This window comes from Chelmon rostratus, chromosome 8, assembly GCF_017976325.1.
Source record: "Chelmon rostratus isolate fCheRos1 chromosome 8, fCheRos1.pri, whole genome shotgun sequence".
Classification (NCBI taxonomy): domain Eukaryota; kingdom Metazoa; phylum Chordata; class Actinopteri; order Chaetodontiformes; family Chaetodontidae; genus Chelmon; species Chelmon rostratus.
This window is the reverse complement of record NC_055665.1, coordinates 13517398-13532558: the sequence shown is the minus strand read 5'-3', so window position 1 is coordinate 13532558 and position 15161 is coordinate 13517398. Positions and strand designations below refer to the sequence as shown.

Below are 15161 nucleotides of genomic sequence, written 5' to 3'. Positions count from 1 at the left end.
AAGAAAAAATGCCTCCACTAATTGAAAAAAAACACAACTTAAAATAAAAGTTAACTTTCCTAACTTCATTAGGAAAAAGAGCGAGCTTGCCCACAATAAAGTGAATGAACTGCGGGGATGGGCCTCAGGTTTTAAAGCAGGTTTTTATATCCTGAGCAGGGCTGAAGGTGGGATATTAGAAATACTGAGTCCTTACCCCCTAACACTTCCCCACCCACTCACAAAAACAAGTCACCAAAAGTTTTTAAACTATTTCGATTTTTCAGAATAAAAAATTCAGTTGACTTTTAAATTACATTTTCTGTAGATTTTACTTCCCCACATGATCAGTGAAATGCAGTTTCAAAGCCTTGAATAACTCCAGGAATACAAAATGTGGAATTAAAATAGCCACCTCACTACTTTATTTATTTTTTGCTGTCCTAAAAGTCATCAGTGAGTCATAAAATCAGTCTAGAAAATATTCAACATTTGCTTGTTTTATCTTTTTGTAGAATGCAAACTTCCTTAAGGGAAAAAGGACATGACATTAGTGGTCTCATTGGTACCTGGTCCTGAGACTACTTGTTTATACAGTACAGTATTGAAGAGCACCATTACTGGCTGTGTCCTCACATCGTTAACATTGTGAAACAGTCGCAGGTTGCTTAGGTTTAGGCACCAGGACTACTTGGTCAGGTTCAGAGTTAAATGTCCCGGGTTAAAGTAAGTATGTCACATGTGTGATGTAACTCAGGATGAGTCAACTCTGACTTTTGATTTCACACGAGACGCGAGTGGCAGCCTCCTGGGTGAAAGTCCTGACCTTGCTCCAGATGCAGACTTTCTTGCTCATTATGCTGCATCACCTGACTTCCTCCTGCGCTCCTGTAATAATAGCTACAGCCACTAGAGGCCTGACGATAAACGTAAATATGGGAGGCAGCAACCTCCAAGCTAGTCAACCAATACAGTTGTTTTCTGGGTGAGGACGGGCTCTGATTATGACTGGTTACACCAGATAAGGAGTCGTAGCGGCCATCATACATAGGCCCAGGCTTTTAGTCGGGGACGCATTAAACACCTCAGCCTCCTTCTTTTTCTGTCAGTAAGTATAGGTGTCATATAACAGCTTTCTATTTCCGTGCAGAAGCTTGTTTTGTACAGTAAGTGGAGCTGTCCGTTGCTTGCAACCCTCCTCACTCTTACCCTGCCATCGGTGGTTCAGCTGTTGTTTCTCATTATAAAAACCACCTTATTGTGTTTCTTATTATCCCAAGCTGCTCCGAGCAACCAGTATACTCTGTGCATCTGTGTGTGTGTGTGTGCGTGCGTGCGTGTGCCTGTACAGTAGCTGCCAAATGGAGTCTTTATTTGCCTCCAACCTTCTCTCTCTCTCTACTCAGGTGTTTGTCTGTTCTGTCCCCTCATTATAAAAACCACTTTACCCCCTCCTCCCCCCCTCTTCTTCCTATCTCTTTCTTTCTCTCCCACCTCCCTCTCCTTCCCCTTTACTCTCAACCTCCTTTCCCTCGCTACCCCTCCCTCCTCTCCCTTTCTCGTTACCTTTCTCTCACTCATTATCCAACAGCTTGAAGCAACCAGTCAGCCATATGTGAGTGAAAACTGTCACCTCACACTGTTAGCTTGTATTACTTCGAGTCTGCTCTTTGCCTTAAACTTTGCCCTAAACCTTTGGCTATTTCTGTTCTTTTTAACTGTAAAACTAATTAACCGAGCAGCTCGCAGCCAGCATTCAGCCATATGTGAATCCATCTCATAATTCTAGCTGGTTTTGAACTCGTGTCTGCCTTGAAATCTCTTCTATTGTGTGTTGTTTTGTTTTTTTTTCTCAGTATAACTAATTAATGAAGGAGCTCACCATCAGCCATGTGTGAAGCTTGTTTGGTTGCCTTGTTTGGACTGAAGCTGTGTTGGCCACAAGCTGCCTCTCTCCTGTCCTTCATTAAGAGATACTGTTCTGACCTGTGCATTTTTACATTTAGTCTTCTTTTGTATTTTTGCTTTCAGCCGCTATAATCAGTATTTATATACAGTGGACAAATTGATCGCTTGTAATATGAAAAGGGTCACACAGAGAATTATCCAACAGACCGACAAAATGGCACAACGACCCCAGCCCATCATCCTCACACCCTTAACGTTATAAAGTGGTCACAGTTTGCTCAGGTTCAGGCACCAAAACTTCTCGGTTAGGTTTAGGAACAGCTCGTGGATTAAAATAAGTGTGTTTCTGTTACATGCGTGATGTAACATGAGTGAATTTTGGGACAGTGATGACATGTGATGCCAGGACAAGAACAGTGGTCTCCTTGGTGAAAATCCTGTGTTTGCTTGACGCATTAATCCACCCCACCTTCCTCCAAATGCAGACTTTATTGCTTTTTATACTACGTCACCTGACTTCTGCTGTTCCGCCAGTCATGATTACTACAGCCACTAGAGGTCGCCACCGACCAAAAAAGTAAATATGGGTGTAATAACCGACCAGCAAGGTCGACCTATACAGCCATTTTTCTGGTGAGGATAAGACTTATCAGGAGACTCTCCTCCGCTCTGTGGAACGTTTTAGTGTCTTTCAGTTGATTGCTTTGGTTTTACAGCCCACAGCTTTTGGTTCACGACGCTGCTCTCATCAGAGGCAGCTGTTTTCAGTGAAAACGCTCTGATAAAACCACTGTACACTACCCGCTTGGCACCATACAGCGGACGGATAAAGTTAGCAGCTGGCTGGTGAACACGGTGAATTTTGCAATTAAAGCGACAAATATTTCTGTCAGGACTTGGTGGAAAGCAAAAACAGAGCTGCAAGGAGACTGAATATTGGACTTACAATGGCCAGGTGTCCAGACACACAACTCAAAAAATGCTAACATTGCTCCATGTCTGCTGGATGTGTGAATAGCCGACTGTTTGCTTGTTCACCATAACAACTCTGTAAGGTGAATTGTGACAATTGTTTTCTTTTTTATATTATGTGTCAAATATCACAGTATTTTGTTTCCTTATGCTTCTTTATGTGGCATGAAGTGGCAATGTATTACACTGTAAGATGATGAAGTATTCTTTTTCATGTCCAACTTCTAACATTACCTTCTGTTTAAAGGATTCTGAATTATTTTTTCCCAGCTGGTGTGTGCATATGCTAAGCTAAAGTAGCTAGTGTGATTTTATGTTGTACGTAAAAACCCCTTTGTGACACCTGTCAGTCAGTAATTTTGGAACTGTAGACAAAAACAGGCCTCTATCACTGATTGTTCTTTAATTCAGATTTGATAGTTTGTCCTCTGACAGAGTCACTCAGGTGAAACTGTCATTTAGTTCACTTCTACTCAGGTTAACAAGATGATTCTATTTCTTAAACAAGCAAGTCAGCAGTCTTTGTAAAAGTCCTCTCCACAACGATGACAATGCTATAATTCACTTCCTGTGTCCCAGAGGGTCGAGCATGACTCGATCCAATCAGAAGCCATGCCAATTAGACGCCTCAACTGGCACTTAATTACCACTCTGAAGGGGCTGATGGGCCATTAATTAGCAGGACATTAACGGGACTGATTGTTCATTAACAGCAGAGCATATTAGAGGAGATAAGACCCAATTGTAATGGACTCTGGTGGAGGAGAGAAAGGCTGAAGCTGTCTCCAATAGAATTAGATGACCTGCTACAGCAGTCAAGTCTGGGATAATAATGTTAACAATGGCCATTAAAGGGGAATACCACTTACTTTTAATGTTGGAGTGGGACACTCATGTGGCTGTATTCGGCCACGTTACTCCCTCGTAGGTAGGAGGGACACATTTCGACAAGCGCTTGCAGACTGTTGAAAATAGCTAATTACCTCAGCCCAGCAAAGTGGTATTATAAACAGATTGTACAATCTGTTGTTACTATACTCTGATTGAAAGAAGGACATCTGAGCCACATTGTCAATTGAAAAAAAAAAGATGACACTGCAAAAAAATCTTCTTTAGTCACTTTTATCAAATAAACTTTTCTTAAAACAGGTGAAAAAAACATTTGGCAACACAGTGAGAATATATCTTCCTGCGCCAGAAAAAGAACAACAGAAAAACTGTAACAAGCATGCTTTTAAAACAAAAGCCTGTAACTTCCAAACAGAAGATGGCTAATGATGATGATGACTAAATTTTTGTCTGTTAGGATTGTCACGTGTCAGATTAGGCGATTATAGAGTCGTACATTCTTGCCGTGACTTAGCTGAGCGACATGACGGGCTACATGTTGGGCCCTGACCAATCGCTGCGTGTTGTCTTTCATGGCATGCATGATGTCATCAGGTAAGAGGTGCTAGGGGCCAACTTCCGGGTCTAACGTGGTGTGTATGATGATGGCTGACCTTTGCTCTGTGTCACGGTTCCACCTCACAGCGCCAACAGCATCATTCCTCTTTTGCTAGCCGTTTTTACGGTTGTGCAAGGAAGAGCGCTCTGTTGGTCAACTTTAGGAAACACGTTGGGGAATTTTTCACACGCAATGAGGGAAGGCAATACAATTCTAACATGCAAGTCTTTCTGTTTCAACGCCATGAGGTGTCCCAGATGCGGCGTTGGTTGTCATCCACTGTGATACACTACACGGGATCAAAGAATCCATTGTCTGGACCGATGGCCGTTTTCGTTCCCAATGTCCCACATCTTTTGGTTGGGTCTACTATCAGGCTGATATCATAGCGTTAACCTGACGTAGCATGAACATCATGTCAGAGTGACTGGAGTGACAAAGAAGTGGCAGTTCAGTTTAATGATCAGGCTTATTTTGTTATGGTTCATGTTGCACATGAATAAAGATAAACACTATAAATTTAAAAATATAGTCATTCATAGAGTGTTTCATGTTGTGCTCGCCCACCTACACGGTCAAATGGCTTGGGCGACGTTGTGCTCCACCCACCAGGGGGCGTGTTGACGCAGTGAGCTTGAGGGATCGGTTTTGGCCGTCCTGATCTGTCTTGGCCTGGTCTGTGTCAGTCCGCTGTAGAGGTTCCCTGGGGAAGGAATGTTCTAACATCTCTGACTCTTCATTTCACGCTTCATTTACTATCACACTCTCCCAAAACACTAACTGTGCATCTGAATGTGTGTGTGTGCATGTGTGTGTGCGTGTGCGTGTGTGTGTGTGTGTGTGTGTGTGTGTGTGTGTGTGTGTGTGTGTGTGTAAGTGTGTCTGCGCTCAGGGTCGTTCTGTGTCTCCATATGCATACTCTTTGTCTCGCTCTTTCTCGTACACAAGCAAACGCAAACACAAAGTAAGCACAAAGACACACACATACTTAAAAGGTAAATGATAGTGAACGGGAGACCGGCTTATATCTGCTGGAGTCAATAGGTGCTGGATTGTTCTCCAAGGGCAAGCAGAGCATTAGTCAGAATGGACCAGAGCTCTTATGCACAGCGATATGGACGGATGAAAGGTTTTCACACACACACACACACACAGACACACACACACACACACACTAAGCCTGTAACTGTTGTTTTACTTCTAAAGTCAATGCAATTACCTCTTTACTCTCTCTGCAGTGTATCCAATGTATGAATATGGCTGGGAGACACGCAGTAAATGTGTGTGTCTGTGTGAAAGGGGGGAGTAGTTATTGAGGCACCAGCTCATAAAGCCTCAGTATCAATATAAACTTTCTCTACAGCTACAGGGAGGAGGATTTCACAGCACGCCGGTGCTTTTTTATTGTCATTTTGCAAAAATGGTTTTATTTTTTGCGGTATAAAAAAAATATGAGCTTTGATACTGCCGTTTATGTACGAATGCATGGATTTACGTAAAACATAATGGTGTTAAAATAAGCATTGCACACTCCCAGGGGAAACAGAACATGCACAAGTTCGCTCAAAGTCATCCAAGATTATTTTTCCAGTTGGCGGTTGAAATTCACACAACAGCCCTCAGACAGTAAATTGGCTTTTGGAGCTGAGCTGGTGATAAAATATCGGGTCTGAGACATGGGTTCAAAGATACAGACAAACACACGTACACACACACACACACACACACACCCTTAAGCACAGTAAGGCATTGAGTTACATCACCGGCAGCAGTGTGAATGGATGGGCACTATCATTACACACACACACAAACACACCATGGTAGGTAGGTATGAATTGATGGTCTGTCTGGGTTTGCAGAGATTGGTTCCATCTGTTGTGGAGAGGGTTGCAGGGTCACATCCCTGCTATTACCTCTCTCTCTGTCCAGTGACACTTCATTCACCTGAATGTAGGTCTGGCAGTGCACGATGGATGGAGCTAATCTGACCAACAAAGACAGACAGACGGACAGACGGACAGACAGACAGACAGACAGATAGACAGACAGATAGATAGATAGATAGATAGATAGATAGATAGATAGAGGGAGGGAGGGAGGGAGGGAGGGAGAGAGAGATTCCAGTAATGCAATACAGAACCACAAATATTCACTGTACACACAGAAATACAACAATGCTCGTCAGCTGTCTTCTGCATGTGGCCACGTTCTGATCAACGTCTTGTGTCCTCTCCTGCAGCACACCTGAGAAAGAACCTTTCTGCACGCCTTGACTTCTGCAGGTATGTCCAGACATCCAGCTTTCACTGCATTCAAGAGGGACGTCTGATCATGTGAGGAAAAGAATTTGTCTGTGGGACTGAGGAATGGAGAGTAAGGAAAAGTGACACCATTTTGAAACCACTCTGTGAGTTGAAGTGAATGTTCAAGCACCTTATCGTCTCATGCACTTACAAAATAGGTGCACTGCGTTGTATGTCCCCATTAGGACTATATGCATTTTTTTAAATGTCTTTAAAGTTTGTTAGGGTGGAGTTTGAGTTTTGAGTGAGAAAACAGGTCATGATCCACACTTTAGTCCACTTTGACTTTTTTTGTGCTGACTGTGTGAAGAGTTTTTGATAAAACTGAACTCAGTATTGAGAAATGCGCACAGCCAGTTGCAAAAAAAAAAAACGTAGCTGCTGTACATCTCTAAAGTGAGTGTAATCTTCTGTTGGTCGACATGAGGGTGTTAGCCCCAGGATATATGTGGTTTCAGAAATACAATATGAATGTGCCAGAAACTCCCAGACCTCAAACAGGCTTAGCTGGAAGCCAACAGTTAATGTAATAGCTAGTGCCTATTATTTTCTACAGGCAACAGTCACAGCAGGTGATTTTTACACATGTGAACAGGCCTGAACCAGTACCCCCACTTCTGTTCTCTACAGTACCAGAGCATGTGTGTGAGTGCTGGGCGAAGGGAGGAGGCAGGGGATGACACAACGTACAATCAATTCTAAAAAGAGGGGACGCTGTGTAAAATATAAAGGCAAGAGATTGTGAACGTTTGCTCATTCTTTTTGACATATACTCAATTGAAAACACCACTAACTACCTCATTCACTTGATTTTGTAAATATCTGCTTAATCTGAATTTGGTGCAGCAACATGTTTCAAACCGGAGCAACAAAGGACTGAGAAAAAACACCTGTTTGGAACATCCATGAACATGAGCGAGGTTCACCACTTTGTGAACACATGATTGTATGAAGGGTATCACGACATGGGCTCAGGAACACTTTAAAAACCGTTCGTTCATTTGCAAATGACTGAGTTTGGTTTTATTTACATTTTACACCACGTCCCAACTTTTTTGGAATCAGGGTCCTACAAGGAGAGCGACAGACAGACAGACTGACAGAAGTCTTATCAATCAAAGACCGAAGCGGAATGCTAATCCTCCAGCCAACGGAGATAGAAGAGGAGCCAGCGGAGGGGGGAGAAGACAGGAAAGGTGAGGAGGGGGAGATAGGAGCGGGCAGGACGGGAAAATGGAGAGAAGGTGGAGGACGGAGAGGAGACGGTGAACGTGGCCCACTGAAGGACAATCATTGTCTATCAACATGAAGAATTACGTTTCTCTCTGTCCCTCATGTGAGCGCACACACAAACACGCGGAGGAACAAGCTGACCTGTGAGGGAACACTGATGGAATCTTCAGTGGGATTAACAGGGATTTAGCCCAGTGTAATGATATCTGAATGAGTTGATTAGCTATCTGATGACACTTTGCTGTTTGACCTCCGCAGCCCAATAACAGCTGGTAACTCATCGCGTTTGCTCACGCTGCATTCGAACAAGGAGAGGTGAAACTAATGCGGGATGCCTTGAGGCAGCGGTCTGTGTTTTTTCTCAGTTAAATGAACCATGAAACTGTGTCACTGTGTGGGCAGCCGTGGCACCATCAGTTATGGCTAAACATGCGTTTTTTCATGTGGTTTGTCTGTTAAGACGGGGACAAACGCGTAAGCAGTGACAAAGTACGGCCATGAAGGTGGTGAAGGGCAAAAGGCTTCCCAAGAAGACAAAAGCACAAGAATGAAGATAGTACAAGCTGCGATTAAAGATGGCTACACACTCGCACACACACACACACACACAAAAGGGGCAGGAAAGAAGTTTCAGGGGAAATAGCTTCCTATGCATCACTGCTGCCTGGCCCCATAATACACAGTACAAGGAGGGGGAAACCTTTAAAGGAAAATTTTGACATTTTGGGAAATACACTTATTTCCTTTTTTGGTGAGACTTAGATCAGAAGATTGATACCGCTTTCTTATCTGTACGGTAAATATGAAGCTGGAGGCAGGAGCTGGTCACTTTGGCTTAGCTTAAAGTCTAAAACAGGGAGAAACAGCTAACCTGGCTCCTTTGAAAGGTAACAAATCCACCAAACAACATCCAAGCTCAGTAATTAACATGTCACATCTTTTTTTTAATCTGTACAAGAACTGAAGTAAAAATGAAAAAGATGTGGTTTTTATTTCCTGGCAAGGAGCAGTAATTCCTTGAGTCCATGCTGGCCGTCTGGCAACTTCACGATGACAACAAGAAATTAACAGATTTTCCAAAATGGCAAACTGTTCCTTTAACAAAAGGAAGAAACTCTGCTGCACTGATCTTCAAAAACTTACACTAAATACAGTGTATGCAAAATGACAACCATATTATAAAACCTGGAGTACATCAAGCCATCACCACACCTACCAGACGTACAATCCCTGTTACCACCCACCAGTTGTTCTATGGACGACTCATTATCATCTGATATATGAGCATTTAACAGCTTGATGACATGAGACATTGAGAAATTGCTCAACCTGTTCAACCAGCCTTTATTACTCTAAATCTCCATCCAGAGGGGGAAGCAAAAACACTGCATTTACACATTTCCTGGTGTGTGCTGAACACCAGCTGCACCACCGTGGCAACGTAGGGACAGTCCTGCTGGCATCTCTAGGCAGATGTGTCCCGGCTGTTGTTCAGAACTTGATTTAGATTTCAGCTGCACTCCTCCCTCCTCTAACACAGAGGTTATGTGAGGATTGTGCGGACTGGAATTTGAGAGCACTTGGAGCTCTGGCCTTTTTTCACATCTAAATGCATATTGCCATTCGCTGCAAAATGTGAATGTGACAGGTGTTTGCTCGCTGCTTTACTACGCCTAGATGTCTTTGCCCGAACATTAGCTTCTGTGAGCTCGGTCCTTGTTTGCGCTCAGCCGTTGGGAAGATCATTGTCGAATGGAGTTAATAATCTGAGCATTCATGTGTCTAAAGCTGATCTATCTTCAGCTAGGTGTTCATGTCATGTTGAATCTACTGCAGAACTGAAGTCAGTGTGCCTCAACAGCTGATATGAAATCATTTATCGGGTGAAGAAGCATCTAACAAATTCAGACTGTTATGTGTTTGTTAACAGGGAGAAAAGACGTTCACTCTGCTACTTGTGCTCCTCCAATAGGTCAAAAACATAAATATGAAAGTTCCCCTGCTGGCTCAGCGGGCTCTGGAGTTGGTCTATCGATCAGCTTACAAGAGCTGGTGGTGCAGTCTGTTTCTCTGACTTGACATTTGAGAAGTTCTCCTGAATTTTTCTCATATATTTAAAGAAGTCAGACATGTCAGATGAGTAATGCAATATGGCTTCTTTTAACAGCTTTTCCCCAACTAGTTGTGAAAAGTTGGTGCTTATGTACAAACCTGGCAGCTTCCCCTGGATGTGACTGAGCCACGTTGGGAGATGGACATTTAACAATAGTCTCATTTGAAATCAAATGTGCTAATTTGTCCATGAAATACTGCTGCAGAAGTTAAATGTGTTAAATGAGGATGCTGTTGTTGCTGTATGTATATAGTCAGTAGGTCTGATGACACAGGTGAAAAGCAGCCCTGGAAAAACTGCATGTCCTGGGAAGTGAAAGAAGCTACATAATTACCGTCTGTATCGTGATACAGCACAGACGTCATCTTCATCATCACTACAATGTGACAGTGACATAAACCCTCGGGCAGGCAGGACCTAAATGAGCACCAAGATGACAGCAGTTCACCGAGAGCATCTCCCCGGTGTCAGAGAACGCTGCCTGCAGAAGCTCAGCAAAGCATGCCCTCGAAAACAAAATCGACAGAGGATTGGCTCGTTGATTTGAGCTCAGCCGGTGTGTGCGTCCTCTGGAAACACACATCCTTTGAAATGCAGCAGGTGCCAAATCCTCCACCAAAGGAAGACAAGCTGGTTTATGCACATCACAATCAATTTCTTAATGATGGTTATTATGTGACTGAACTGTAGTCCTAAATTGCTACATCCATTTCTGCGCCCATGCTGCAATTAGTAGTGATTGTCATAAGCCTGTTTTAATCAGTGTGCTCATGTTTTTATTATATTATATGTACATGTCAGTTTTATCAAGGCACGTTTGTCAGCTAAACTCTAACAGTAGTATTTAAAATGTTTATGATGTCAATTATATTAATTAGATTTCTATTCAGCCTGTTCACTTGATTTACGACAGCCTTTCAGTAGTTGGTAGTTTTTATTAATCACCTGCTGATGTGTGGAAGACAGGCAGAGCTGCATCAACAAGTGGACAAATCCCAGACTTTGCTTAGAAATGGACACTCTCATGTGACCTGACTTGACTCACTGCTGGACTGAGACACCAAACACATACACAGGGCAAGGTGGCGCAGTGAGCAGAGCTCTGGCACACCCAGGTGGTGACAAAGTGGGACTGCAAAGACAGGTGCACCTGCAGGATTTATTGGCCACACTGCATGTTACACCGTGTTTCCATTCATTTTGGAGTAGGCAGACTCAGGGGAGCAGACATATGTGATGAATATTAATATAGAGACACTCATGTAGCTACAATTCTAACTTGATCCTGACTTTAAACACAGCCCTAACCACAAAGAGACCAACTAACACTACCACTCTATTCTTTCTCGGGTGGACAAAGGTGGCAAAGATGCCCCAAAACCCAAGAGCATACACACACTTACACATACACATACACACACACACACACGGACAGACACACTCTAGTGGGTTGTGTGCTTGGGTAGCAGAAAGCCCTGGCACCGTTCATTAATCACTATGTTGAGGTTTTGATGCCACAGCAGGAATGGAAATGCTGGTCTGACTCTCATAGATATACTATACTGCCTCCATCAGCGTCGCTAACGAGCTGGGAGGAGCCGCACTCAGCCGTGAGCAAGACTGACCGTTTGCAGAAATACAATTAGATTTGTGTTTCTCCATTATGTCATCCAATGCTACAGTGTCACTCATGTGTTTTTCATAGACTTGGGGATGTTATGGCACAGAGGGGAAAACTGTACAGCGGAAGGCTTTTGCTTCACAGGCCGTACTTGTTAGCTAGGTTCGATTTTTACTCAAGCTCCTGATCCTCGGTGACTGTGCTGGTGCCTTTATTCCAAGTTTGCATTATAAGAATCATTCACATGAGAAACGCACTGGTCCTCATTCATCAAGTTTGTGAAAAATAGCGGAAAATATACCATGGAAATCACCCTGGATGCCTGCCGTGTGTGATTAATGAGACATTCTCATTCTACCAGTCCAAGACCAAATCGTATATCAAGTGCTGCTGTGGAATTAAAACCATGTGGAACCAATTCTGCATTTACATATGGCCCATGTGACTCTTGGCTCAGCCACATTTGCATAGATTACGTGCATGCAGGTTACTGCATATAACAGAAGGTCCAAGAAACAGCCACGTGAAGCAGCAGGTATGGAAGTTTCAGTTTAAGGCACTCGTTTTCAAAAGGAGTGTTTTGTGTAAATGTCCAGCAAGTATGATGAAAGGTTACAATATCAGAGATTGAAACAAATTTCAGGCAGCAATTTTGTGTCTCAACAGAGAAAATGTTTGTTTATACCCAGAAGCATATAAAAAAACGCAGATGAAAGAGACTTAACACCAAATAAATTCAAGTGAGCATTAATGGGCCTCTTCTAAAAAAGTAACCAACAGTCCATCTGACATGGACAAACTCCTTCAACGTTTCTTTACCCAAACTTGGCTAAATTTACACCACTGGAAACCAGATGTTCTGCCACAGGGGGCATCCTAGCAGTAATGCTTGTATTCAGTGCTTGAGAAACAACTGTATGTCCCCCAAGGATTTAGCAGGAGAGCGTCTGTGCCAAGCTGCCAAACTTTCTCCCGGGTTTACACTCAGGGAGTCTAGGAGATGTATTAAAACAAATCAGCTAAATAATGTTACTGTTGATTTCTGAATAAACACTTTCTGAATACACACAGTAAACAATTAGACTTAGATTGTCTTTTTAAAGACAGCAAAGGTCAGCCTGTGAGCTCCAGCGGCTGTCCTTTCAGAGGGGCTCAAAGCTTTGTTGTCTCAGTGAGCAGCCTGTGCTCCAACAGCTTCCTACACTGACATGAGTTCAGTTCTGGTTTGAACCAGTTTCAGGTTTCAAGCCTTGCTCAGCTGTCAGGGTACGATGCAAGTTGCCTTTCGAAGGGCCAGGTAGCCGGTAACAACATCAGTGGGGAGGAGGCGGATGTAGGAGAACTCCTCAGAGGATGTGAAGCGTAGCTTTGTCTGTGGGTCTGTGTAGTTCGCCTGAGGAAAGACAAGAGAGTGTATTGAGTGTGTGCTTTATACAGGACTTAGACATAATTCTGTTTATTGTACAATGAGGATTTTAGCAAATTGATTTCTCACAGGGAGTCCTGAGATGTCAGAGTATTTCTTAGTTGGCTTCAAGGTGGGAGGGGCGTCAATGTTGTAGTCTGCAAACACAGCAACTACTGATTAAAAAGTTTTAATAGAATGTAACATTATACGGCTTTGACATACAGCAAAGAGCAAGATTTAAGGTGAGAGACTACACCACATTAACCTAAACATCAATTTAAAATGCATTTAGCCAAGTCAAATTAAAATGTTTTAGATTACTAACACAACACAAGCTATTTGTGAGATTCCGCTTCGCATTGGACATCAGTGGAATAAAGTCACTTACCAGGAATATTCCCACATCAAAAAATGAATGAGCAGCATTCAATACAGGACATGCTTTCAGTGGTCAAAAAGTCTTTTTCGTAATTTCGATCATTTTTCTGTATAAGGTCCCTTCATTAAATAGCAATATGTACTTTGTCTTAAAAATGGCAAACTTTACAATTTTTAAATGTAAGATGTGCACACCTTAAAAATATTCATAAAAACTAACATATAAGAATAATTAGGGTAAAATTTTGAATATACAAGAACTTACAGTTGGGATCGTTGAGCTTCCAGGGTAAAGCCCGCTCCAGAGCCAGAATCTGCTTGAGATTCTTCCAGGTCCTGTTCTTCTTACCTGCTGCTGCTCCACCAATCCCAGAGTGCTGCCGAGATGAAGAGGGGGGAGGCAGAGACTGAGGGAGAAGCTACAGAGGCGGATAAACATCAACACCCGGATGGACGCAGACACTCACCATAAAAGTGGGGTCTTTGAAGGGTGGAGGCTTTGCCGTAGACTCTGTGGTGGCAGCCGGAGCGCTGTCAGGTGGCCCCGCCGCCTTCACCTCAGCCACCGACTCCACCGCTGTTACCTGATGAAGAATGGAAGAAAAACACGCCTTCACACAAACAGTAACACGTTTGGTTTTAAGATACTCGTTTTTAATGTCAACATCGTCTACAGTTGGCTAAATGCAGTGTAACGTGAACCTTGAAGATACAATTCACTGACTCTTTGTAGCTGTTCCGATGCGTAAGACGTTAAAACAAGATACAAATCACCTGAGTCAGTGTTGCTGGTGTCGCTGCCGTCTGTCCTTTCTTTTTCTTGCCGCTGCTGCCGGCAGCCTGCGGAGCGCCACAAACCGCCGGACTGCCGGGACGCTTCTTCCCGCGGAGAGAGGCAGCGCTGGCGGCCGCAGGCTGGGCCCTGACGGTTATGGGTATCTGAGACGCCATTTGTGGAGAGCAAAGTGGTTGTAATACGATGTCGATGAAGCTTACTCTCTGCGTGCTTAGCATTAGCCGTCCGCCATCCGGATCGTAAACATTGCATGACCCGGATGTGGAATTGTTTCACTTCCGCTGACATAATAACGAAATCGTTAAATAATATGTACTGTTTATGATCTCACTAAGTAAAAAAATTGTAACTACAGAAAAAAAACAGTTATTTTTTTTAGTGTTCGTAGTAAAACCTAAAAACTACATATATGTATTTTTCGTGTTGTTCAAATAACAGAAGAAGTACTTGTCTTTTATTAAAGTTTAAGTACCAGTACAACATTGTGGAAACACTGTCACACTCAAATGTTTTACTAAGTAGAAGTACATTTGTTCATTTATTAATTATTTCTGTACTATTTGTTTGTTTGTTTCTTGCTGTTCAGATGCTAATAGTGGAAGAAATACACAGATCTCTTACTTAGATCTCTTAAAGGTCATGTACTAAAATTTTTACATAAGTAGAGGTACAAAAGTATTACCATTAAAATATACTTAAATTATTCAGCAGTTTGGAGAAGGACCCATTTTATTGCTGGATTATTATTCGCAAATTAATGTATTCATCGATTTAATGTTGCAGCTGATAAAGTGTTTTAGCTATTTATATTATTTATCTGCCGCATAGCTTGTAAGTTTCTCCTCAGGGGCCAATAAAGTTTTATCCTAACTTACATTAAAATATCATCATTTATTGATTAAATTGTCTCTATTGTTAATATGAATCTACAAAGTAACTAAAGCTGTAATTGTGGCAGCAAAAAGTACAACATTTCCATCAGAAATATAGTGGAGTAGAAGTA

The 15161-nt window shown here is 42.6% G+C and overlaps 1 protein-coding gene across 1 annotated transcript; it reads right to left on the bottom strand.

Moving 5' to 3' along the window:
• Nucleotides 1-10805: 10805 nt before the first annotated feature.
• Nucleotides 10806-14402, bottom strand: ino80c (INO80 complex subunit C). The gene is made up of 5 exons (XM_041942851.1): nt 14137-14402; nt 13830-13946; nt 13628-13739; nt 13072-13139; nt 10806-12969 (listed from the first exon to the last, which is right to left on the bottom strand). The coding sequence occupies exons 1-5, from the start codon at nt 14374-14376 to the stop codon at nt 12838-12840; spliced, it is 669 nt and encodes a 222-aa protein (XP_041798785.1). The 5' UTR covers nt 14377-14402; the 3' UTR covers nt 10806-12837.
• Between the last annotated feature and the right edge of the window lie 759 nt (nt 14403-15161).